Consider the following 27,358-nt stretch of genomic DNA (forward strand, 5'->3'; position numbering starts at 1 on the left):
TCAGCCTTTCCCAAAAGCCTGGGCTTGGACTTATTTTTTTTGTCTCGGCCAGTGATGCTTTGTGGGAAATTGTGCACACTGCACATGCTCGGACGACAGGATCTGAGCATATGCCGTGCACACAATTTTCCACAAAGCGTCAGTAGCATTCAGGGTTGCAAATAAAGAAAGAAGGAACAAACTTGCTTTTATATAGCACATTTTAAAAATTTTTTTAAAAATTCGTTCACGGGATGTGGGCGTCGCTGGCGAGGCCAGCATTTATTGCCCATCCCTAATTGCCCTCGAGAAGGTGGTGGTGAGCCGCCTTCTTGAACCACTGCAGTCCGTGTGGTGACGGTTCTCCCACAGTGCTGTTAGGAAGGGAGTTCCAGGATTTTGACCCAACGACAATGAAGGAACGGCGATATATTTCCAAGTCGGGATGGTGTGTGACTTGGAGGGGAGCGTGCAGGTGGTGTTGTTCCCATGCGCCTGCTGCTCTTGTCCTTCTAGGTGGTAGAGGTCGCGGGTTTGGGAGGTGCTGTCGAAGAAGCCTTGGCGAGTTGCTGCAGTGCATCCTGTGGATGGTGCACACTGCAGCCACAGTGCGCCGGTGGTGAAAGGAGTGAATGTTTAGGGTGGTGGATGGGGTGCCAATCAAGCGGGCTGCTTTATCTTGGATGGTGTCGAGCTTCTTGAGTGTTGTTGGAGCTGCACTCATCCAGGCAAGTGGAGAGTATTCCATCACACTCCTGACTTGTGCCTTGTAGATGGTGGAAAGGCTTTGGGGAGTCAGGAGGTGAGTCACTCGCCGCAGAATACCCAGCCTCTGACCTGCTCTCGTAGCCACAGTATTGATATGGCTGGTCCAGTTAAGTTTCTGGTCAATGGTGACCCCCAGGATGTTGATGGTGGGGGATTCGGCGATGGTAATGCCGTTGAATGTCAAGGGGAGGTGGTTAGACTCTCTCTTGTTGGAGATGGTCATTGCCTGGCACTTATCTGGCGCGAATGTTACTTGCCACTTATGAGCCCAAGCCTGGATGTTGTCCAGGTCTTGCTGCATGCGGGCTCGGACTGCTTCATTATCTGAGGGGTTGTGAATGGAACTGAACACTGTGCAGTCATCAGCGAACATCCCCATTTCTGACCTTATGATGGAGGGAAGGTCATTGATGAAGCAGCTGAAGATGGTTGGGCCTAGGACACTGCCCTGAGGAACTCCTGCAGCAATGCCCTGGGGCTGAGATGATTGGCCTCCAACAACCACTACCATCTTCCTTTGTGCTAGGTATGACTCCAGCCACTGGAGAGTTTTCCCCCTGATTCCCATGGACTTCAATTTTACTAGGGCTCCTTGGTGCCACACTCGGTCAAATGCTGCCTTGATGTCAAGGGCAGTCACTCTCACCTCACCTCTGGAATTCAGCTCTTTTGTCCATATTTGGACCAAGGCTGTAATGAGGTCTGGAGCCGAGTGGTCCTGGCGGAACCCAAACTGAGCATCGGTGAGCAGGTTATTGGTGAGTAAGTGCCGCTTGATAGCACTGTCGACGACACCTTCCATCACTTTGCTGATGATTGAGAGTAGACTGATGGGGCGGTAATTGGCCGGATTGGATTTGTCCTGCTTTTTGTGGACAGGACATACCTGGGCAATTTTCCACATTGTCGGGTAGATGCCAGTGTTGTAGCTGTACTGGAACAGCTTGGCTAGAGGCGCAGCTAGTTCTGGAGCACAAGTCTTCAGCACTACAGCTGGGATGTTGTCGGGGCCCATAGCCTTTGCTGTATCCAGTGCACTCAGCCGTTTCTTGATGTCACGTGGAGTGAATCGAATTGGCCGAAGACTGGCTTCCGTGATGGTGGGGATATCGGGAGGAGGCTGAGATGGATCATCCACTCGGCACTTCTGGCTGAAGATGGTTGCATACTAGGTCCTCAAGATGTTCCAAAGTTTTTCACTACCAACTAATGACTTTTGAATGGTAGCTACTGTTGTTATTTAGGCAAAATGAAAGAATGGTATTTCTGTCTCCAACAAAATCTATTTGGTTTTCAAAATTATTTCAAGAAAAGCTAGAGTCCAAATTTCAAAAGCTTAATTCAGGTAACATTTATATTTTGTGTATGTGTGTCAGACATAGAGAGTGAGGGAAAGAGGAAAGAAGACACACTACCGGTTGATTGAATTATAAGCTTTGTAAACACAGTTTGTTAGTCCTCCAATTAATTTGAGCTTTTTCTGCTTTTTAAAAAATGAGTTGACTTTTAAAAGCAAACAAAAAGTCTCTAATTATCATTCGTGTTTTGTTGATAGTTAAAACATGTAAATATTCTTATTATTGGCACCAGTGAGATGGGAGGAGAGAGAAAAAGAGAGGCAAAAAGACTGACAAAGATATTTTGTCAAGAACCAATCGCAAAACACTGAATTTAATACTTCCAGAGATCTCAAAGTTACAGTCCCATGCTGGCAAACCTGATTTTCGCCCCAACTATGTTCCTACTGCTGTCATTCAACCCCTCACTGTTCACAGACACCTGGAGTTCACCAGTGACCAAACCCCATGTTCCCGCTTGACAATTCTACCAATTGTGATGTCAGACCAAATTTCCCTCCCCGCACTCCCCCACTTCTGCCAAACACAGCATTCCCACTGCAAAGTCCAGGACTCCATCCCCAGTGCTATCAAGGTCCAGTGGAGCTGGACTCCACACCCCCTACCCAGTACTGATACATATCAACTGTCTAAGTCCCACTGGTACATCTTGCAGTGTATTCTCAGTTTTAAAACTTATAAGGGCTAAAATTTAAATACATTGTCAAAGGAGTGTGTGTGTGTGTGTGTGTGTGTGTGTGTGTGTGTATACAAAAGATACGTACTATTTTATAGTTTTGACAAAATAGTGGACAGTTGTGGAATTCAATCCCTAAAGCACCAGTAAATATCCCAGAATACCATTTAATAAATATGGAATTTGACTTATTCAGTCACTATAATTCAGTAACCCTGTTGTCATTTCCCTATATTAACATAAACACCTGTATTGTTATAAAACAGAATATTCCCTGACATAAAAACATTGCTTAAAAATCATGACAAAAATAAAGCTTGTACAATCAGTACAGTGAGCAGTGCAACTGGAGACCTGCTAGTATGTTAATAAAAGTCTTGCGACAAAGCACACTTAACTGCCCATATTACCCTTACTTCCTGTGTTATGGTTTTGTAATGCTTTCAACATTCATAGTGGAAAACCATATGTAAACATTTTGCTCTTGTGTTTTGTTGATGAACCAATCAAATCAGTCAAAATATTTTATGAAAAAAATCTGCCTGCCATTTTTTATCTTAGTAACTGAAATTGTAGTGTCCAAAATAAGGTTATAAACAAAATTAAACAATCAAAATATTACATATTTCACATATTTACTCACTGAATTATCTGCGTTTTTTAATGCCCTCCCTATCTGGCGTCAGATAGTTTCAGAGGAACCAAGGGCAACTTGAGTCCCGTTTTGCTGGACCCTTCTTCACTACAAGGCTGCTAGACTTTTCCCTATCCAATACTGCCACATTCCAGCATCCTCCCCCATACTGCTAATCTCTGCTTCCCCTCCGGCTTTGAAACATCCCTCCCCACCCCCCATGTCCTGCTGGATTTCAGGATTACCACAATTCTCCCAGATCCTGAGACCTCCTTCTCCATTACTCCCAGATCCCAGGACCTTTCTGGTGGTACATCGGCTTCTGATAATAGTATTTAGCAAATACCCCTGTTCTTATAAAACCTCTGAATCATTAGGAGAGAAGTGGCAAGAGGATTTTTTTTCAAAAAATACTGTATAAACCGGGCTAAACTGATGGCTTGTATTTAGAAAATTGGTCATTTTAAGCTGTTCAAAAGCAGTTTTAACTTGCTGAGTCTTGGAGTTTCACGCACTGCTTAGCAGTTTAGCATAATATCTGTAACTTAACACCTCGATGTCTCACCTGACACTTTGCCGGGTGTTAATGTGGCAATTAGTTGTTAATAAGGAAGGTAACCAATACCTGGAGCTCTGACACAGAACTCTTTCTGCCAATTCCCACTAATTTGCAGCTCGCTGGATCCAATACAGTTAGGATGGGCAAAACAATGGGCGGCATTGAGTGCAAAAGCGATCAATAAGCAGGGTAGCCAAACATTTCCCACTTGAGTCGCAGTTTCACTGCTACTCGCCAGTACAAATCGTCCCCAGCCGTTGACGAACTTTCGGCAGCCAAAGAAGATACATGTAGAATAGGTCTTAAAAATATTGCACCTGCTGAAATCATTGCAGTTTTTTAAAGATCTATTTGCCTCTTGCTGCAAGGTAACTGAGCTGGCAGCAGAGAGAAGAATGCCTATATGTGGAGTAAAGCCATTTGCCCTCCACTTTTCCACAGATGGCTCTGCAATATAAATGGGCCATTAAAAACCTGTACATCAAACCTCATGTTGAGACAACCAGTGTATAAGATTCAGCTTTTAATGGGAGCAGACAAATAAACTCAGTTGCTGTCTGATTGGGGAAAATAGTTCCAAATGTTTTAGACTTTTTTTTTATTCGTTCATGGGATGTGGGCGTCACTGGCAAGGCCAGCATTTATTGCCCATCCCTAATTGCCCTTGAGAAGGTGGCGGTGAGCCGCTTTGAACTGCTGCAGTCCGTGTGGTGAAGGTTCTCCCACAGTGCTGTTAGGTAGGGAGTTCCAGGATTTTGACCCAGCGACAATGAAGGAACGGCGATATATTTTCAAGTCGGGATGGTGTATGACTTGGAGAGGAACGTGCAGGAGGCGTTGTTCCCATGTGCATGCTGCCCTTGTCCTTCTAGGTGGTAGAGATCGCAGGTTTGGGAGGTGCTTTCGAAGAAGCCTTGGCGAGTTGCTGCAGTCCATCCTATGGTTGGTACACACTGCAGCCACGGTGCGCCGGTGATGAAGGGAGTGAATGTTTAGGGTGTTGGATGGGGCGCCAATCAAGTGGGCTGCTTTGTCCTGGATGGTGTTGAGCTTCTTGAGTGTTGTTGGAGCTGCACTCATCCAGGCAAGTGGACAGTATTCCATCACACTCCTGACTTGTGCCTTGTAAATAGTGGAAAGGCTTTGGGGGGGGGGGTCAGGAGGTGAGTCACTCGCCGCAGAATACCTAGCCTCTGACCTGCTCTTGTTGCTGGTCCAGTTAAGTTTCTGGTCAATGGTGACCCCCAGAATGTTAATGGTGGGGGATTTGGCGATGGTAATGCTGTTAAATGTCAAGGGGTGGTGGTTAGACTCTCTTGTTGGAGATGGTCATTGCCTGGCACTTGTCTGGTGCGAATGTTACTTGCCATTTATCAGCCCAAGCCTGGATGTTGTCCAGGTCTTGCTGCATGCGGGCACGGACTGCTTCATTATCTGAGGGGTTGCGAATGGAACTGAACACTGTGCAATCATCAGCGAACATCCCCATTTCTGACCTTATGATGGAGGGAAGGTCATTGATGAAGCAGCTGAAGATGGTTGGGCCTAGGACACTGCCCTGAGGAACTCTCTGCAGCAATGTCCTGGGGCTGAGATGATTGGCCTCCAACAACCACTACCATCTTCCTTTGTGCTAGGTATGACTCCAGCCACTGGAGAGTTTTCCCATTGACTTCAATTTTACTAGGGCTCCTTGGTGCCACACTCGGTCAAATGCTGCCTTGATGTCAAGGGCAGTCACTCTCGCCTCACCTCTGGAATTCAGCTCTTTTGTCCATATTTGGACCAAGGCTGTAATGAGGTCTGGAGCCGAGTGGTCCTGGCAGAACCCAAACTGAGAATCGGTGAGCAGGTTATTGGTGAGTAAGTGCTGCTTGATAGCACTGTCGACGACACCTTCCATCACTTTGCTGATGATCAAGAGTAGACAGATGGGGCGGTAATTGGCCAGATTGGATTTGTCCTGCTTTTTGTGGACAGGACATACCTGGGCAATTTTCCACATTGTCGGGTAGATGCCAGTGTTGTAGCTGTATTGGAACAGCTTGGCTAGAGGTGCAGCTAGTTCTGGAGCACAAGTCTTCAGCACTACAGCTGGGATGTTGTCAGGGCCCATAGCCTTTGCTGTATCCAGTGCACTCAGCTGTTTCTTGATATCACGTGGAGTGAATCGAATTGGCTGAAGACTGGCTTCCGTGATGGTGGGGATATTGGGAGGAGGCCAAGATGTATCATCTGCTCGGTACTTCTGGCTGAAGATGGTTGCAAACGCTTCAGCCTTGTCTTTTGCACTCACGTGCTGGACTCTGCCATCATTGAGGATGGGGATGTTTACAGAGCCTCCTCCTCCCGTTAGTTGTTTAATTGTCCACCACCATTCACGACTGGATGTGGCAGGACTGCAGAGCTTTGATCTGATCCGTTGGTTGTGGAATCGCTTAGCTCTGTCTATAGCATGTTGCTTCCGCTGTTTCGCATGCATGTAGTCCTGTGTTGTATCACCAGGTTGGCACCTCATTTTTAGGTACACCTGGTGCTGCTCCTGGCATGCTCTCCTACACTCCTCATTGTACCAGGGTTGATCCCCTGGCTTGTTGGTAATGGTAGAGTGAGGAATATACCGGAATATGAGGAATATGCTAAGTATTAGTATGCAAGGGTCACACAGCACATGGTCACAACCCTGATCTCTTTTCACAAAAACAAAATGCTGGAAACACATCAGCAGGTCACGCAGCATCTGTGGAGAAAACAGACAAGTTAATGTTTCTAGTTTATTAAACTGTTACTAATGAACAACATTTAAAAAGGAACAGAATAAAGGGAAGAGGGGTGGGACTGCGTACACACACACACACACACACACACACACCTGTATTATACTGCTTGTAGTATCTTCAATTTCTTTTTTCAAATTTTATTTAAAACGTGCATTGGAAAATATAAACAACAAATAGCAAAGATTTAGCTTTTAAAATAATTTTATAAACGGTATAATTTAAGAAAACCTTCTGATGGGGGAGATGGGGATTTGCAGTAAAGTCTCAGGAGAATTGCTTTTGAGTTTGATTGATCTGGTGCTGCAAGCGAGATGGACATTATGGAAAGATGGAGTCAGCTGAGACAGAAAGGCAAGAGAGATGAAGGAGAGCAAGACCAGGCAAAAGAGACAAACCGCAGACAGACCGAGAATTATAGTGGCACAAGAAATCTGGTGGAGAGAAGTCAATATAATTAAATTTTTTAAATCATTGCCTTTTGATGTTGTTCTGGAGAGGAGGTGAGAATGCTACAGACTCTGTTTTTTAAAGCACAGAACCCAACCTTGTGAGACTCAAAAATATTGTAGAACTTGCCAATTTACTGACTGAAAAATACAAGAAATATTTAAAATACCTTTAAAACCTTGGTAACTAGGAACATAGGAATATAGGAACAGGAGTCGGCCATTCAGCCCCTCGTGCCTGCTCTGCCATTTGATATGATCATGGCTGATCTTTGATCTAGCTCCATATCCCTGCCTTTGGCCCATATCCCTTAATACCTTTGATTGCCAAAAAGCTATCGATCTCAGATTTAAATTTAGCAATTGAGCTGGTATCAATTGCCGTTTGTGGAAGAGAGTTCCAAACTTCTACCACCCTTTGTGTGTAGAAATGTTTTCTGATCTCCCTGCTGAAAGGTCTGGCTCTAATTTTTAGACGGTGCCCCCTACTCCTAGAATCCAACCACTGAGGGAAAGATTGTTTTAAAAACTGAAGAACCCTGTATGTCACAGGAGGCAGTGCTGTAATATAAAGTAGGTGGCCCACGTGTCTCTGCAGTGGGGGAGCATTACCACATTAGGTGGTTTCAGTCCCTGCTCCCCCACACCCCCCGCCCCCCCCCGCCACTGGAGGCGAAGTGCCAGGAATCCACTGCTGCCAGCACCACCTGCTGTTGGCTCCACCATTTTATTCTGGCCATAGATGGCCTGAGATCTCAGACATCCATACAGGCCAGCAGTGTGATTTTGCCCACCTCCAACACAGGAGTGGGACAGAATGGTGAAGTCTTCCTCAAGCGAGTATAAACAGAACAAATTCAGTGCAGTGGGATTGAGGTCGTATTGGAGAAGCAGTTTTGCTGTGAGATAGGGTTAGTAGTTGTAGTTCTGTATTAGGATCAAACAAGCACCAAAGACCATCCAGTCCTGCCTCAATCGTGGTGCTATGCAGGCGGCCAAGTTTCCATTTGCAGTTGTGACAGTGGTTGCTGGAGAAAACCTGCATAACTAGTTTTTGTTTTCCTATAGATTCAATTGAACACCTTGTCTAGTATTTTGCAATATAGATATGGATAAGGCGAACTTGTCGGTCCACCTCGCTCTTTCATCTGGAAAATAATGTGCAGTCTCCCCAGTGAATCATCCAAGTGATTCTTAAATGATTCCAGGGTTTTTTCCCCAGCCATATAGGCCCTAAGCTAGAAATTCCTTCCCTAAACCTTTCCGCCTCTCCACCTCTCCTCCTTTAAGATGCTCCTTAAAACCTGCCTCTTCGACTCTTTTGGTCACCTGTCCTAATATCTCCTTCTTTGGCTCAGTGTCAATTTTTGTCTGATTATGTTCCTGTGAAGGACCTTGGGACGTTTTACTATGTTAAAGGCGCTATATAAATGCAAGTTGTTGTTGATGTAGTGTTCCAGATTTACATTTCTTATGCTATTCACAGGGCACCTAGAATTCTGTGGCACTGCAAGACCACATTCTGCAAGTATCCGAATTATAGATTCGACAGCAACTCTATCCAGGGTATTGGGATATCTTGGTCTCAATGTAATAAGTATTTTTTTAAATACCGTGTAAAATCATAAAGAAAAAATTGACATTTTAAATTGTATAAAGGCAATTTTATGTGCTTACCCTTTGAGTTCCCATGTGCTGTTTATAGTAATAGTCACCACTTAACACCTACCTGCCTCATCTGACTTACCACCTCACCAGATAAGTGGCAAATGACCAGTACTTGCTGTACCCAATATCTGATTTTCTAACACCAAATGGTGCCATTTGACACCAATCGTCTAAACCCATGATTTAATGACTTACATGAAGGAACAGAGAACCGTATATCCAAGTTTGCTGACTACACCAAGTTAGGTGGCACAGTAAGTGTAGATGGGAGCAGAAAGTTGCAAAGGGACTTTGATAGATTGTGAGTCGGCAAAACTGTGGTAGATGGAGTTCAATGTGGGGAAGTGTGAAGCCATCCACTTTGGACCCAAGAAAGATAGATCAGAGTATTTTCTAAATGATGAGAAGCAAGGAACTGTGAAGGAGCAGAGAGGTTTAGGGTCCAAGTACAGAAATCACTTAAAAACCAGTGGACAGGTACAAAAAAATAATTAAAAAGGCTAATGGAATGTTGGCCTTTATCTCAAGAGGGCTGGAATTCAAAGGGGTGGAAGTTATGCTACGGTTGTATAAAGTTCTGGTTGGACTGCATCTGGAGTACTGCATTCGTTCTGGGCACCGCACCTCAGGAAGGATATATTGGCCTTGGAGGGGGTTCAGCGCAGATTCACGAGATTGATACCGGGGCTAAAAGTGCTAAGTTATGAGGACTGGTTGCATAGACTAGGCTTGTATTCCCTTTAGTATAGAAGATTAAGGGGTGATCCAATTGAGGTGTTTAAGATGATTAAAGGATTTGACAGGGTAGATAGAGAGAAACTATTTCCTCTGGTGGGGGAGTCCAGAACAAGGGGGCATAACCTTAAAAATTAGAGCTCGATCATTTAGGGGTGTGTCAGGAGGCACTTCTTCACACAAAGGGTAGTGGAAATCTGGAACCCTCTCTCCCCAAAATCTGTTGAGACTAGGTCAATTGTAAATTTCCAAACTGAGATTGATAGATTTTGTTAGGTCAGGTTATTGAGAGTTACAGTACCAAGGTGGAGTTAAGATACAGATCAGCAGTGATCTAATTGAATGGCGGAACAGGCTTGAGGGGCTATTCCGATGCTCCACTGATGGGCAGTTTGTTAATCCTGACTTTTTTCACACCTTGCACACTTGACCAGCTAAACTTGACTCAAACTTTCTACAAAACTTGGTGATTGAAGCTGCTTTAATGTCAGCTTTGCCCATCTGGCTGCAACCCGAAAGTAAGTGGTTGAGATTTGCTAAGACTGGCAGCCAGGCAGATCTGTTTTTACTGGGTCTTCCCAGCTACCAGCCCTCGCGAGACCTGGTAAGTTTACTTTCGGGTTCCAGCCGGCTGCGTGACACAGAGGTGTCAAATTCTACTGCCGCTAGCATGGATAATTAGCACAATAGAAAAGCAGCGTGTGGAACTGAGATCAGTGAGGTTAAAAATCCCTATTCATTTTACATCTTGCACGCCTGAGTTGTACAAGGTGTGAAATGCATGAGTATGAAAGTGCTATAAAGTGATAAGCCTTAAAAGATCTGAGTCAGCTGATACCATTCGGACTCAATAGTAGGCGTTTCAACGTGTGATTTATTGATCCATCAGATATTAGTTTCAGTACGATTGCAGTAGGGAAAATGAGGTAAGCAAAACATGGGGAAAAAATACAGTATATCACAAAAAATCACATGGCAATTTCCACAGCTGTGGATTCATAGCGTGACCGGGGCCCGACCTAAATAAGTCTATTCGGTCAGCTCCTTTCTAGGTGAAAAGTCCAAGATTTTCTCTGCAGTGCTGCAAGGCTTTGAATGTCCCCCTTGTGTCCTTGTGAGGTGTTGTTTGATCAGAGCACAGCAGAGGTTTAAGTATGACATCCTCCACTGGTTTGACTACATAGTTCAGCTTTCTCTTGGGATTGCTCTCTGCTTCTCCACACTAATCGACAAGTTGAGCATCAAGTCTGCTAACATCACAGATCTGACTCAACTTTATTCTCACCTATTTTGTCACAATTTGTTGCCTTTTTTTGTTCCCATGTGTAATAATTGCACTTGGGTTTCTGTATTAAATGTTGCTGCCCAATTAGTACTCCTTTTGTAGGTCTTTGGCTGGGCCTTCAGACTCCTTTCCCATCCCATTGTCATGTCATGAGAGCAGCATCACTTCCAAATTCCCCTGCAAATCACATACCATCCTAATTTAGACATATATTGTTGTTCCTTCATTTTTGATAACTCGAAATCCTGGAATTCCCATCCGAACACCATTGTGGTAGCACCATCGCTCCAAGGGCTGCCGTTGATTCAAGGCCATGACCCATCATCTCAGGGCTACTAGGGATGGGCAATAAATGCAGCATTGCCCATAACCTAAGAACAAGCTTTTTAAAAAAAAAAGTTTACTATAGTCCGCACATTTGACTATATTGAGCTCTGAACCCAAATCATTGATATGAATTAAAAACAGTACGAGTCCCAACACAGATCCCTGGGGCACTTCATTCAGCACTGTCACAATACCCAACATCATTCCACTAGCAAGTACCCATTGCTTCTTTCTCTTCAGTCTGTTTCTTAACCATTTCTGGGTATTAGCTTGAATTCCCATCACTTTAAACTTAAACAGCAGCCCTTATTACAGAATTTTGTCAGAGGCTTTTTCAAAGTCTAGGTACACCACATTGGAAGGCTTTCCATAGCCCACTTAGGATGTGATTTCCGTAAGAAGTCAAGGAGGTTCGCAGGGCAGGATTTTATAATTCAGAATCGTGGGCTGCTGTATACTGGGTCGTTATCATACAAGTATTTCTCAAATTTATTTTTGTTAATTGATTCTATTATCTTACCTAGTATTGATGTGACACCGATCACATTTATTTCACGTTTGCTGGAGTATTTCAAATCTAGCAGCATCTCCTCAGCATTCATTGACTCCTCATGAAGATTCTCACAAATCTCATCCCTTATCTCTTTTAGTACCTCTGGTAAATAATGTCCGTCCTGACGGATGTATCTGTTGTGAGTTCTTTTAGCTTGTGTAGAAACCTCCATGGAATTTATCTTGCAGTTGTTCATCCCTTTTCAATTTTGTGGTGGCATGGAAGGAATGTTTGCTAGTATCTCTAGTTTAATGCAAATTTATTAATCGTGGGTAAGTATTCAGCCTGCTTGGCTCAGCGATATGAACTTATGGATGTTCCATTTGTCCTGGACTCGGGTACTAAGTAATTCCCTCCCAAACAGTTTGCTTAGCTTCTTCACTCACTCCCTTAAAGTTGGTCAATTTATTTTATTCCTTCTCAGGATGTGGGCGTCACTGGCAAGGCAGCTTTCCTGAGATGATGATGGTGGGCTGCCGCCTTCTTGAACCGCTGCAGTCTGTGTGGTATTCTTTGCAGTATTTTTTTGGATACAACTGAGTGGCTTGATAGGCTTCTTCAGAGGGCAGTTAAGAATCAATCACATTGGTGTGAAACTGAAGTCACATATAGGTTAGACCGGGTAAGGACGGCAGGTTTCTTTCCCTAAAGAACATTAGCAAACCAGTTGGGTTTTTACGACAATCCAACAATTTCATTGTCACTTTTACTGATGCTAGCTTTTTTTATTTCCAGATTTTTTAAAACCTGAATTCAATTTCTCAAACTACGACAGTGGGATATAAATTTGCGTTCTCTGGATTGTTAGTCCAGGTCTTTGGATTACGAGCTCAGTAACATTTAAAATTGTCTACCTGGCTGCCGTTCATGTCAAACTCAATTATTCTGTGGTTCTCTTCCCCCAAAGAGGCCGTGGCTTCAATTCCCTGTATATTATCTACGTCACGTACCATTACTAAGTCGGATGTGCGCTGTCTTCGAAGGCTTCCCTGATGCATTGGGTCAGGAAGCAGTCATGCATTACATTGACTAATTCAGACTCTAAATCACTCGAGCATTCTTCATTTATATTGGCTGATTGTATTCATGCACCATAGAGCAAACATGTCTTCCTTTTTTATACTGACCTGGTGGACTGTAGCTTGCCCCAAGTAGCTTTTCAAGTTAAAAGTAATCAATCTTAACAGTTGTGTATCTTTCCACAACCTACCGGATCGACTTATTTAACCTTGCAGGTGTCCCTGACAAACGGAGCTATTTTAAAAAATGACGTTGGACCCATATGCTAATTGTGCTGAATCAGATATCCTTTCAGGATGCGCCTGTGTGGAAAAAAAACTGAGCTGGAAAAAAATGCTGCTTGTGTACAAATAATGGCAATGCTTGTGGAGTGATGTTTTTTTAAAAAATCTTCTTTCATACCTCTTTTCTAACAGAGAGCTGCTTCCTTTAGAAGTGGTATCTGCCAGATCTGCACCGTTTATACCTTGGGGCAGACTTGATAACCACTGGTTTTAAATCATTTTAGATAAAAGTACAACCATCCTTAATACAAATAAGTTATCTTCATATTAGGATTGCTGTGCAAGGCCAGAGAAAAAAAGGGGGCTCTTAGCCTCAGTAAGTCCAGCAGGTTTACTATGGGGTTTCTGCCGGTTGTGCAAATCTGTTCGTCAGGAGTTGGTGATGCTAAAGCGGGTTTTTGAGCAGTATAAAGGCAGTTCTAGAGTACTGTGTGAATCGTCTAGCAATTCAGGGTGTAGACATGCAGACAGAAACCTAAAACAAAAAATATAGATTCTGTAAGCAGCATCTTGAGGAACGTACCTCAGCTGGTCCTGCATTTATGGATTTGATACTCAGGTTCTCTGTTTGGGCTGATGGGTTAAATTAGTAGTAATCTGTGATTCATTTTATGGGAACTGACGTTAGTAAGTACGCACGGAACATTAAACTAAGGCCCTATCTGCTCCCTCGGCTGCACGTAAAAGATTCCATGGCACTATTCAAAGAAAAGCAGGGGGTTCTTCTGGAGTCCTGGCCAACATTCATCCCTCAATTAATACCACCAAAACAGATTATCTGGTCGTTTCTCTCTTTGCTGTTTGTGGGACCTTGTTGTGCGCAAACTGGCTGCCGCACTTTCCTACATCTGTTTGAGTAGGAAAGTGATATTCTGACATTTTTAAAACTATATTGCTAATACTTAAATAGATGAATATAATGCAGATTTATATAAACAAACACAAAGCTGTACTTTTTTTATGTGTAGTTTCGCAATAGAAGTCAGTAACTGTATTTTAATACCTGCGCTGTAAATATTTCTGAAGATTAACACACTAAGTTCCCTTGTAGCCATTCTAGTTTCCTGTAAATATTCTTTTTAGAGAAAGTGTACAGCTGCTCAGGAAAAAGGCCAGTTTTTGAATGTTTGGGAAGCTAAGACCAACAGTTGCATATTTTTGGAGATAACCAACTTTTTTGTTTAAACTAGAAAAATGTTGTTGATGTGTATTATGTCAAGATGTAAAATCCAAATTCAGTACAAATGTTTTCAATCTTCTATGACACCAGACATTGCCCAAAAAAATTGAATAAAACCCATGACACAACTGCGTGTATTAGAATATCTTGTGGTAGAGCATGTTTCAAGGACGTGAAGAATTTAAGTTTGATGGAGTTGGTAAATGTAAAATAATTCTGAAATTTATGCTTGTGGTTTGAAATCATTTGAACCCTCTATGTTGCTACATTGCAACATTCCAGTCTATTTATTAGCCCAGGTAAGCGCCCGTCACTATAAGTGTGCTGTAAAGTTCCACTGTATTTCTGCTCCAAACTAGTTTATATAGGACTATTTGACTGTATACAGACTCAAAACAAATGAGAGGCTGTAAGCATCTTTAATAATTTCTGATCAATTCTTATCTGGTATAGTTTTTGTTGAGTTCTGATTAGAAATGGTGTATAAATGGCATAAGCAAGTTAATTTTCATTGACAATAGTAGGAGGCACGTAGATAAATTCCATTTTTGCTTTGTTGGTTTCAGCTATTGATGCTGACTTCTGTTGATTTGGACCATCCAAATTGCAGTAACTTGAGTCATAATGGCAGATGCCCAGTGCACTTTAGCCATGCATCGATGCTGTGAAACATGAAAACATTTAATGGGATAAAGGAAGGGAAAGAACATAAGGGGGCGAAGTGGTTAGTATCAGCAGTGCATGCAGGAGGATGGTTAGGTGAGTTGAGTCATGGGATGTACAAATTGGAGTGGCTCTGACTTTCCATTAAAGGGTCCAATGCATCTGATTTTCAATAAGTCCTGCATCTGTCTTACTCCAGAGTTCATGGGGCCGATTTTCGGATGGCCGAGCGGGGAGCTCCTAAATTAGGAGCCGGGCTCCAACCCGCTGACTTCCGGGTTCCCCAGTGATGTGTTCAGGTGCGCGCGCAGCACCCGAATGCGGGACTCCCACCGGCAATTAAAGCCGGTGGGATGCTGCTTTAGATAGTTAGGTAGATAGTTGAGCTACTTGACAGATCTCATTGAATGGAGATTTTGGCAGGGGTGTAATTTTGAAGGATCCTCAGCGTGTTTCCCGTGCTGTGGGAAATACTCCCTGTTGGAGCAGACATGTTTCAGCCAGCAGCCAGTGGGAGATGCAAAGGATTATTTGACAGGTGGGGGGAAAACCTCATTTATCACAGCAGGGCACTCTGTCACTTCAGACAAACTTTTGGCTGCAAGACCTTTGTCTTTCCACTCAAAATTCTTAATTTATACCCTAAACTCTGCTGTGCAAACACGTTTACCTACTTTGCGGACCCCCTCAAACTCACACCGTCAGGACGGGGGGCGCCATAGCTGCATTCATCACTTCATCTGAGGACAAGCAACATCACCAGCCTCGCCAGGCATGCCCTCCAACTCCGCCACGTGGAGCTCCACAACACAGTGCTGTGCCACAGGCACCTGCACAACAGCACGGAGGGCAACAACAGAGAGAGCGATGTCGCAGGAGACACCACCCTCACCACAGGGTCTACAGACTGAGGCTCAACTTCCTGGACCGCCCTGAGAAGCAATGCATTCGGAGGCTCAGAGTCAGTCGCCAGGTAGTCACTGACATCTGCAGCCTCCTTCATGCCGAGCTGCTCCCGGCTGACCCGAGCAGCATCTTCTTACCTGTCGCTGTCAAAGTCACCACTGCCCTCAACTTCTTCACCTCCGGATCATTCCAGGGTGCCACCGGGGACATTGCCGGGGTCTCTCAGTCGTCTGCACACAAGTGCATAAGGCAGGTCACCGACGACTTGCACGACGTCAATTTCCCCATGGACGACCTCAGCCAGACAGAGAGGGCAGTGGGATTCCACGCTGTGGCTGGCTTCCCACGGGTGCAGGGTATAATCGATTGCACCCATATAGCAATACGAGCACCGCCACGTGAGCCAGGACTGTTTATCAACAGGAAGGGCTATCACTCCATCAACACTCAGCTCATCTGTGACCACCGCAAGAGATTCCTTCACATGTGCACCAGATACCCTGGCAGCTGCCACGATTCCTTCATCCTCCGGGAGTCCAACACCCCGCCCCTCTTCCTCGCACCGCAAGGGCTGGCTCCTCGGGGACAAGGGATACCCCCTGCACACGTGGCTCATGACACCTCTGAGGAACCCCACCACCAAGCAACAGCGTCGATATAATGACAGCCACATCGCTACCAGGTCTACAATTGAGCATGTTATAGGGTTGCTCAAGATGCGCTATGGGTGCCTTGATCGTTCTGGGGAAGCACTTCAATACGCACCAGACAGAGTGGGACACATTATAGTCGTCTGTTGTGCCCTGCACAACAGAGAGGGGTCCCGCTAGAAGAGGCCCCATCCACATTTGCCACCCAGATTGAGGCGGAGGAAGACAAGGAGGAGGAGGAGGCAGAGGAGAAGGAGCAACCTGGCTGCTCATGAGGCCAGGGAGTCACTGATATGTGAACGGTTGTCCTAACATCAGACAGTGTGAAGAGTCCAGTCCTCACCACCTGGACAGAGCAGCGGCCACACCAGCCCCACACCCCACCCCACTCCCTACACAAAATAGTCGTGCAACTACACATACACCCACTGTAGAATGACCCAATGGGTGGCATCAAGTGTGGGTGTTCATGGTGAACCTCATGAAAGGGACTTATTACATAAGTTAGTCAAGAATGGTCAAGATGTGGCAGTAGTGGTGCCATTAACAAAAATCAAATATAAATAAAAAACATGACAAACCGTCAAACACCCTTGTACATTCCCTTGTGCTCACAAAACTTTCACCTTATGCTTATGAGTACTCCTACATGGTGCCTCCCCCTGTGGCTGCAGCAGAGATAGTGGCAGGTTGCTCTTGTTCATGCCCTGACTGATTCGATGCTTTGGACCTACGCCCTCTGGGTTTCGGTGCCCATGAGGGTCCCTCCAAAGACTGCTCCACCTGCACCTGTGCAGGGGCAGACTCGGCCACCTGGCGAGAAGGCAGTATTGCGGGTACTGGTTGAGAGGGGGGCAACAGGTGAGACATGGGGGCGCTTTGAGTGGGGTCCCCACTTCTATGTCTCCTATCGCCATCTTCCCTCCCCTGGACCAGGCCCACACCACTCTGACCACTCTGCTGGACGACAGTTTGGACAGCATGTGTGAAGCCTTGTAAGGCTCATGCCAGAGTATCTGCCTGCCTGTTTAAGGCGGCAGAATGTTGCTCACCCTGAGTCCGAAGGGCCGTTGTCAGGGCCTCAATGGACTCATTGGTGAGCCGTGCTTGAAGCTCCATGGAGGCTAGCCTTCCCTCCATCGCAGACGTTCCCGCACTTACCCGTGACACTATCTCAGAGATACCCTCACGTCCCTGTGACAGTATCTCAGAGATTCCCTCCTGCACCTGTGCCACCATTCCACTCATGCAGGAGTTGGATTCCTCCATCCTCTGCGCGATTGTGTAGAGTGCGCATGACACCTGTTCCAGTACCTCGCAAATGTGCTGCTGCCCCTCGATCATTCTCCTTTTCAATGGATGCCCCCCAGGGTTCAGCATCTGTGTCCAGCTGAGCAGAGCCTGGAGAAGAGTGCTCTCACCGACGCGGACCGCCACCATGTCTGCTCGAACTCACGTGTCGTGACTCACCATGTGCGAACTCAACTAACTGAGGACGGGGACCCACCAAGGTGTGTGTATCTCTGCTGGTGGATGGCTAGCTCAGATGTGACTGTGCCCTCTCAGAGGAATCGCCCTCTCAGAGGAATCACCCTCTGCTGTCACGGCGGTCGCTGAAGGCCCTGTAAGAGAACAGAAGGCAATATTAAGCATGACAGATGTTGGGGTGCTGAAGATGGCAAGGCACATTAACATCATTTGCTATTGTGAGTGCTGAATGTTGAAGTTCTATCACCAGCCGTTTGTTGGGTGGCAGTCTCGGCGTCCCCGATGGACAGGCTCTCGAGGGTGCGGTTTAGTTCCAGAGCCTCCTGCTCCGTGTCTGTGAGGACGACCAGATGCGGCCCCCCTCCGGTCTTCGCCCTCTCCTGTGCATTCTGGGCTCTCTTCTCCTATAAGGGAGTGAGAGGCGTGAGTAAGGCATGGTGACGTCGCCAACCGATGAATGAGGCTGACTGTGAAAGAGATGCATCAGAGGGTGAGTATGAGACAGCGCCATGACATTGTATGAGGATTGGGTTGAGTGGTAGTGGTGGGATGAGTACTCGGGAGGTGAGGAAGTGCAGGTAAGTTGAGGATGAGGTTTGAGCGGGTGTGAGGAGTGATGTGACAGAGTAGTGTTGGCAGTGCAGAAGGAGTTGGGGGGTGGGGGCAGTGATGTGGAAGATGGAGTGTAGGAGAATGAATACGTGTACTCACTTTGGATGACCTTGTTAGGTCAATGATGCACTTCCTGCACTGTATCCATGTGCTGGAGACGTGGCTGCTGCTGGTGACCTCCTCTACCACCTCGAGCCAGGCCTTCTTGGTGGCAGAGGCGGGCCACTTCCTCCCGTCCGCCGGGTAGAAAATATCCCCCCTCCTCCTCACCCCATCCAGTAGGACCAGGAGTGAGGCATCAGTAAATCTGGGAGCAGCCTTCCCCCTGGTCTGCTCCATTGTATAATTTTGGCTGTTTGCACCAGGAGCAGCATTGGATAACTGCCCCTTTTAAATAGGGCTCCTCCAGCAGACAGCCTGTGATACAGGTGCGCAGTCCGTCTGATCTCTGAGCCTCTGGCCCCCCCACCCCAGATCTCTGAGCCCCCCCCCCCCCCCCCCGATCTCTGAGCCCACCCCCCCCCACCCGGATCTCTGAGCCCCCATCCCCGTCCCGGATCTCTGAGTCCCCGTTCTCCCTGGATCCCTGAGCCCCCCACGCTCTCTGGCCCCCGGCCCGCGGTCGCTGGCCCTCCGCCCTCCAATTTCCGACCCCTTCCCTCACTGATGACCGACACATCCATCCTCCCCCGCAATTTAAGACTTGCCCCGTGGAATTCGCTCCCTGGCTGCTTTCCCGTCCGACTGACAGCCAGCCTGTCAATCTGGCTGACTGTCGGGCGGGAAACCTACAGAAAAAGAAATGAGAGACGTCCTCGCATCAAAATCGTAAGGACGTCCATGTTTCCAGATTTCCCGTCAGGAATTTCTCCCCACCCTCTTCCTGGCTCCCCGTTAAAATTTTCCCCTTTGTGTCTGCGGTACTTTTTGTGAAGAAGATACTACTATATGAAGTAGCATGTGAATATAATTCTATAAAACTATTTGTGATTCACTGTCTGCCAAGACATTCTTTGGCAGTGGGAGAATGGTAGCCATTTCACAGAATATCTGAATTTCATAATTCCAAAGGAATTGATACAGCTTGGTGTTGCATTCCCAGTTTGTTAGATTTACATCACGACTGACATAAATCCAAAATCAAATTGGTAATAATATAACATCATTAATCTTCTGAAGGAAGTAAATAACTACATTCACAATTTGCAAGAAAATAAAGCTTGATAAATTTCTCCCTGACCCAGCTCCCGAGGGTGATAATAGGAAAACTCCAAGATGTTTTCAGTCTGCATCATTCAACCCTCAACACTTGCATTCCATAGAAATATTTTCACAATCTGCACAAGACTGGAACTGCAGTGTTCCGTAGGCTTGTTGATCATTGATATCTATGTTTAAATTTGGAACTGTTAGTCCCTTTCTGAAATAGGTCCTGACATGTCCAGATCTTTTAAGCTTAAAAAAAGCTTATTGGCTGGGAATTTTCTGCAACGGCGTGAATGCGATGTAAGCTATTAATATCAAGGGTGGACCCCAAATTACATGACATTTCTCTATTTCCTGCTGAACATTGCTTGTTCTAGGAACATAGCAATTGCAAAACGAAAAAAGGCCAAGGTTCATCTAGTTCGCCTTCTACCATCCTGGCAGTCGCATGATACAACAATAATAGAGTTGATGACTAATTATGGCAATCATTCTCTCTCAATTAGACATAGACATTAGGCACGGAAAGCTCCCAGTGGTGGAAAGCTTTGGGAACCATAGGTCCAATGTCACCTATTCCTCCCAAGCAGTCTACACTTACCACTTCTAATTGGGATATATATCAAGCAAATGTATATTGTGGGGAAGAATTACAGTGTGTCAGAGACGTGCACCTTCTTGCAGCTAGTAGTGAGAGCTGTGCTAGTCTGCTTGATGTGCAGGGCCATTGCTCACTAATGTGTAGGCCCAACAAACACTGGGCTGGGCTCTCGGTTCAAAAATGGTCATGATCCTTGTGGCCTTCTGAACTGTCACTCACAATGGCTGAATGTAGGAGCATGACCAGAATATGTATGGGAGGATGCCTTTCTAACTGCAGCCCTTCCAGCAGTTGTCCGACATAGAGTGGTGAAATTTGTAGGAGTTTGTACGAGGGGCGGGTTGTGCGATGTTTGATTTTGAGCTTGCCCTCCTCCGTTTTGCAGTAGGTGGTGATGTGGAGAGTTTGTCTCCATACTTTATGATGTTTGTCTCCATACTTCAATCATCTGACGAAGGAGATAATCTCCGAAAGCTTGTGATTTTAAAATAAATTTGTTGGACTATAACCTGGTGTTGTAAGATTCCTTACATTTGTCCATACTTTATGCCATTCCTCCTTTATCAATGGATAGCTTAGGTCGCCATACCAGGCTCCCCTTAGGTTTTGTGCACTGTCTTTTACCACAGAAGTGAGCATGGTGCACAGGGAGGAGGTGAGTATAAGGAATGCTAATGTGGAAAGTTCTTATTCAGGGCATAGGATTTAAGCATCATAATTAGCTGTCTTTCTATTTGACCTTTTATGAAGATAGAGAATCTGTCCTGTCCGGAGATGTTTGCCTCCAAGTTGGTTGATCATTGTGGGCAGCCAGAATTTGCCCCACTCAATCTCTCATGTTCAGCATGCTTTAAGGAAGTGAGATAGATCTCTTGTTGGAATATCACCCTTGCCTGTTCTGCCTTCAAATAGATTAGGATTTTTTTTTGCTTAATTGGATAATTGAATCCTTTGATGTTTAGGGGTATAATTTTGAGGTTAACCTGTTAGAGGTTAGGTTGGTATGTTGTGTGTCAGATGGTTTTGTGGTTTCCTTGTGAGTTACAGATTCTACTTCCAGTGTTTTTTTTAAATAACCAGAGGATCTTTTCATTTAAAGTTTAAACCAATCCAAAGAATTGTGCCAACTGAATATTGTGAACAGATTCACTTTGTATAGCTGAATTACTCCTGTACATTGACATCTCAAGCATTAAGAAACAGCAACAGCAGAACAGATTCTGAGACTTCAACAATTGGCTGGTTCCACAGACATGTTCTGCAAAACAAACTGAAGTTCCTTCCCATTATTATTCCTGCATTCACACAGTAATTAGCCTATAATAGATTATTGCAGCAGTAGCTGTGTCTTATTACTTCATTCAAAACACCCAATTCGTTTGCACCTATGATAGTAAAACCAATAATTCACTAATGTGCTTATAAGTAAGCAGCAGGCAAAGACAATCTTGTATCTTATCCAAGTGTCTCTTTGAGTAGGTTGGTGAGTGCCAGTGTTTGATTAGATTGAGAGCCATTGCATTTGAACCCCAACCCTATCCTTAGTTGGTGCCCATATGTGCACTTCAAGTGGGGGGTTAGTAGATAGTGATCAGAAGCTGGAACACTAGCCATACTTTGGTGTTTACCTAGTTGGGGATAGTGAGGCAAATTGTGGCAGTCCTGTTGATCTGACCAAGATCTACCTCAACATAAACCAGGGACTGAGTTTGGTACATTACTAGTGGCATAGCACAAAGCCATGCAAACAGTTTAGACCTGCATTGAACGAAAGGGAACGCTCAGATGAATTGCTTTTAAATCAGATGGTTTTGCAGTGGATGGTACGTCTACCCATGATAGATTACTGCATTGATTAGCAGAGATTCCCTTCCCTTGTGTGATATCACCATAGCATGTTCAGGCCTTGAAATGGATATTCATTTGTAGGGCTCTTTTTATAGAATCTTCTAAATTTTTTTTTGGGTGGTTCATTTTGTTCATGATAGTGTTAACTTCCTACGTCCTACATCTATATGCTTTACAGCACATCTCTCCACGTTCAAGAGTCTGCTCAAACTTATCCTTTTTGACAACACCTCCCCTTACTTTCTCCCAGCTCCTCTGCTTGCTGTTCATTATCCCTCTTTCCGCATGAAGCACTTTGGGGCATTTGGCTACGTTACAGACACTATGGGGTCGATTTTGCAACAGTGGCGGGTTTGCAGCGGGTGGGGGGGGGGTGGTGAAGGTGCGCATGGCAAACCCGCATAAACAAAACTTAGCGTTTCCGATGCGATTGCATGGTGATTGCTGATGATTAACGTCCTCTCGGGTTTCGCGCCCGGCAGCCAACCTGATTGACAGGCTGGCTGCCATCAGGTGCTGGAACGCAAGGGGTGGGGAGAGAAAGAAAGAGAGAGAGTGAGTGAGACGTCACCCGGCGCTGAAACGGAAGATCGGTGGGGGGGGAGGAGAGGGGAAGATCGGAGGTGAAGAGGAGGACATCGGAGGGATGAAGAGGGGGACATCGGAGAGGGAGACATCAGAGCAGGGTGCAAAGGTAGGTTTACTTTGTGTTTTAACTTCCTTGTATGGTTTTTTATTTAATTTATTTCATTTCTTTTTCCCTGATCCGGCCCTTCCCAGGCGTGACTCAGAAACGGTGAGCAAGCCACCCAGGTAAGTTAAAAATTGTTACAATCACTTCCTCTGTCACAGGTAAAGTGCCTTAAGTACCTCAGTGAGGTACATTTGACTCTTTAACTGTCATCCCGCCGTCTTTAATTGCTGGTGGGACTTCCGTTTTCGGGTTGCCCTCGCGCATAGGTGGGTCCCTGGGAAACTCGGAAGTCAGCGGGTTGGAGCTAGCTTCTGAACCTGAACGGGATTTCCACGATTTTCGGAGTTCCCCCCCCCCCCCCCCCCCCCCCCCTGCCAACGCACCCGCAAATTTACCCCTAAAATCGAGCCCTACATGAGTGCAGGTTGCTGTTGCTCACTCAGCAGAGATACATATAAAACATAACAAAGTAATCTTCTAGAAGATATTGGAAATTTTTAATCATTAGAGATCTCCCTACAGCGATCATGGTGTTTCTTGCTGTCGGTCTGTGCATTGGAATTAGAGGGGGGTCTCTTGTATGAGAAAAATCTTGTAGCCTTAAGGGAAATTTGGTCCATCAAAATATATGCATGTTGCATACCTGCTCTTAAATAGTCCAGCAAAGGCTCACAAAAATATATTTAGAAGAGGAGGAAATGCAATGTACTTTTTATATTATCGTTTTTAAATCTTAGTGTGCCATGTCAACTCATCCCACCACTGGTCCTTAGACTTCAACTTTTTGACTCTCTCATATTAACTCCTCCCTTTCCTCTGTTTACAACCAGGACATGTCTCCAAATCTCTGCCATGTTTATGTAACCTGAATTTCCTCTGTGTCCATCTGTGTGCACATTTTGGCTGCCACTCTAAACCTGAGCCCATTACTTCCGTTGTGTTTTCTTTTCCTCAGCCTCTCTTGGCTGCTTCTCTCTTATCTCCTCCCCTTTCTGTCATCCGGTCATGCCATCTTTCATTTCTATCCTCTCGGGTACTTCCTCACCACCCCCCCTCCTCTCCCCTCCCCCCCCCCCCCCCCCCCCACCTACTCCAACCCATCACTACTCCCCTGCCTTTGTCCCAGGCTTGAATCCCCCCTGGATAAGCTCACAGCCAACCCCTATGCCTCTTGTTATTCACAGAAAGGGCCATTAAGGCACCCATTGCTGGTTGCTTAGGAGCAGCAACAACAACTGACCCATCCTGCTTGCTCCTCGCTCCTCGACCTTCCCACCCAGCATACCCCATGAGTGCTAATCTCACTAACCTCCTTCCCAACTCGCCACTTCCTCTTTGGACTCCGCCAGCGGGTCAACAATCACTGCCCCCTCTGCATTTATCTCCAGAATGTCTGTTCTTTTGAACAAGGCCTTTGTCATCCACAACCTTATTGTGGACAGTTGCTTTGACCTATAACTTTGACTGAAACTTGGCTCATGGGTGGCAGGTTCATGCCACTCAATTAAGCCTCTCTGCCTGGCTATGTTTTTCCACCATTTGCCCACCCAAACCTCCACGATGAGGTTGTAGCCCTTTTTACCAAATCACATGGCCAAGTCTCTTCCCCCTACTCCTCAGCACCTTCGAACATCTCACTTTGTTCCACCCCTCTCACATCTCCTTTAAAATCCTCATTCTCTACCGCCTCCAAGCCCCATCCCAAGCTTATCCCCAGAATATCCTCCCTCCTTTCCTCCCTCAGTCTCTGTACTGAGTGACTCCTCATCGTCGGTGATTTCAATCTCCATATCAGCTTTGCTTGCCCCCAGTCCTCCAATTTCACTGCCTTCCTGTCCTCCCCAAACCTCTCTCTCCATATAAACTCTCCTACCCATATTCACGATCATCCCCTCGACCTTGCCATCTCATGTGATCTCTCTACTCCTATGGCCTTGATCACAGACAAAGCCAATTCCAAACACTCCCTTGCATCCCTCACCACCCACAACCCTCTACCCTCTTCCAATCCCCAGAATATCCTCCTCTCCCAAAGGAGAGAGGATATTCTGGGGATAAACTTGGGATGGGGCTTGGAGGCGGTAGAGAATGAGGATTTTAGAGGAGACACGAGAGGGGTGGAACAAGATGAGATGCTCGAAGGTGCTGAGGAGTCGGGGGAGAGACTTGGTGATGCATCTGCCCCTGGGAAAAAAAAAATCTCTGCAAGGTGACTTCAATACTTAACCAGCTGATGATTTGAAATAAAATTTTAGTTACTACCCTGCTAGTGACTGACCTTTTTACACTTTATAGAATGTAATTTCTATGTGTGATTAAATTTACTGTAGGTGTGTAGTGGTTGGGAGAACAGACTAATGTTCTCACAAAACCCATGAGCATCTGTTACATAAATAGTTGGATTAGTGGAGGGATTGCTGAATTATTGGCCGTATTTAACCGAGCAGTCTTGCTTCCTTTATTAACGAGGAGAGAGCGATTTGCTTTGCAATCCACACGTTGAGCACAATACAGAACCTACACCAGTACTTTCTATAATCTATTATGGACAAACAAAAAATCAAACCTCTCTTAATTCCTCCCATCTTTGTTTTGATCCCAATCCACTTAGTGAACAAAATTGTATTTCAAATGAATTAATGGGTACAAAAGGATAATCAGACGATACTGTGTTAGCCACGTTCCTGTTATAAACAGATTTAGTGTTGTTCAGATCTTGGGGTGGGGTCTAATTAGTTCAAGAGGAGGTCTTGAGCAACTTGTGGAATTGGGAAGTTACATTTCTTTCTTTTCTATCCGACATCTTCCTCCATCCAAGGAAGTCTTATTTGCCAAAAAAAGTTAATCTAATCATTTGAAGTAATATACGAAGTACGTCTTATGAAAATTGTCGAATGGTGAAACCTTTGGTCCCTTTTTGCAGCATTGACAGTACAGAGTAGTCAGCAATATTTTTTTTAAAGTTGCTCCACAAATGAATGTTAAACTAATTTTCAGAAAATGCTCAGCAGGTCAGTATGCATCTGCTCAGAGAGCAGATATAAGTTCATCTTTCAGGTGTCAATCCTTTGTCAGGAATTTTAACATATCTGCCCTCTCCACAGATTCTGACCGACCTGCTGAATGTTTCCAGCACTTTCTGTTATTGTTTCAGATTTCCAGCATTGGCAGTTTTTTTGCATTTTATTTCAGTAATTTCCTCTTGTTGTTATCCCTACACCATTGCGTCATAGCAGGTAGCCAGGCAACCTGCTTCTATTAGTAGAGCCAGCTGCTAATAAAATGCACAAAAATGGGTTGATCTCCTCTTAATTTTTTTTCTCTCTGTTCCATGTTGGTAAATACCTATTTTCTCTGTAGCATCTTCCTTCATCCAAGCCTAGCTTAGATCAAATGATGTATGTGCCACAGCCCCCTCCCCATGTTAACCATGATATTATTAACTCTATTTGTTGCATTAATTTCTATCTTGTGCAAATTTTTGGATGCACCAATTTAGTGATCTGTTGGTAAACTATCATTTGAACAACATTCTTTCCAGAAAACATATTTTCATGGGAAGCCAGGACAATGCTTCCTGGTGCCAGCAATGTCACTGCTAGTTTCCTCAGTGAGGGGGCCAAAAAAGTTGATGCAAGCTCCACTGTTGGTGATTAACCAGACAGAACGCTTTGTCTGTAGCAGTTTTAATTTTGCTAACTTCACATGTAAGCATTGTACTCTATTTAAAAACAGTTCTAAAGATATTACAGCAGTGCCTGATCTTAATCTTGCAACGTGTCCTTGGTCCCAAAATAGCAGACAGTGCGCAGCAGCTTTCTGTTCTCTTTATGTCTTTGTCAAGTTTGGTCGGAACTTGTTGGCCGTTGTTTGCATTACTACAGCCAACTAGACAGAATGATTTTAATTGAATGGCAAGTTGGTAACTTCAGCTGTTTTACAAAACATAATGCTCTACTAATGAGAACTTGGTCTTGCCCAGAATTAATTTAATCAGAGTTTATCTTAAATGCTGCAGTAGAATCTGTTGTATTTCTTGTTTATCTTGAAATAACTTTTTAATAAACAGATTTCAAGTCTTTTTTACACATTTCAAATTGTGATAACAAAAAGTACTGTACTTTCTTTTATAGATGAATCTGCGTTCTATATTCACAGAGGAACAGCAACGAGTATTGCAGCGTTATTATGACAGTGGAATGACAAATCAAAGTAAAAATTGCTTTGGATTAATAATACAGTGTGCACGTGAAACGGGGTTAGATTTTAATGTAGTCAGGGTAAGTAGTATAAAATTCTTCCACAGCCATATTGGAAATGTTGGGTTTATACTGGATCCCAGTAGAATTAAATAATGGAATAGTATCTATTGTAACACTTTGTCCTCTGCAAGTTGTTTATCATAGATAAGACTACTGTTTCAAACCAAGTCCTGTGA

General features: G+C 44.9%; 1 protein-coding gene across 8 annotated transcripts in view; it reads left to right on the forward strand.

The window, feature by feature from the left end:
- The window catches only part of hdx (highly divergent homeobox), a 171,707-nt gene that overhangs the window by 69,741 nt on the left and 74,608 nt on the right, over positions 1–27,358 (forward strand). For 4 of the 8 annotated variants that reach the window (XM_067996834.1, XM_067996831.1, XM_067996833.1 and 1 more), the window contains one exon: positions 27,054–27,200. The exons of 2 other annotated variants lie outside the window; for them this stretch is intronic. In XM_067996834.1, the coding sequence (XP_067852935.1) occupies positions 27,054–27,200 (147 nt within the window). Of the gene's footprint in view, positions 1–22,904; positions 22,921–27,053; positions 27,201–27,358 lie in introns of those variants that run through there. 2 more of the 8 variants (XM_067996830.1, XM_067996838.1) reach the window with 2 other exon arrangements.

The sequence above is a fragment of the Heptranchias perlo genome, chromosome 15, assembly GCF_035084215.1.
Source record: "Heptranchias perlo isolate sHepPer1 chromosome 15, sHepPer1.hap1, whole genome shotgun sequence".
In the NCBI taxonomy this organism is placed as follows: Eukaryota; Metazoa; Chordata; class Chondrichthyes; order Hexanchiformes; family Hexanchidae; genus Heptranchias; species Heptranchias perlo.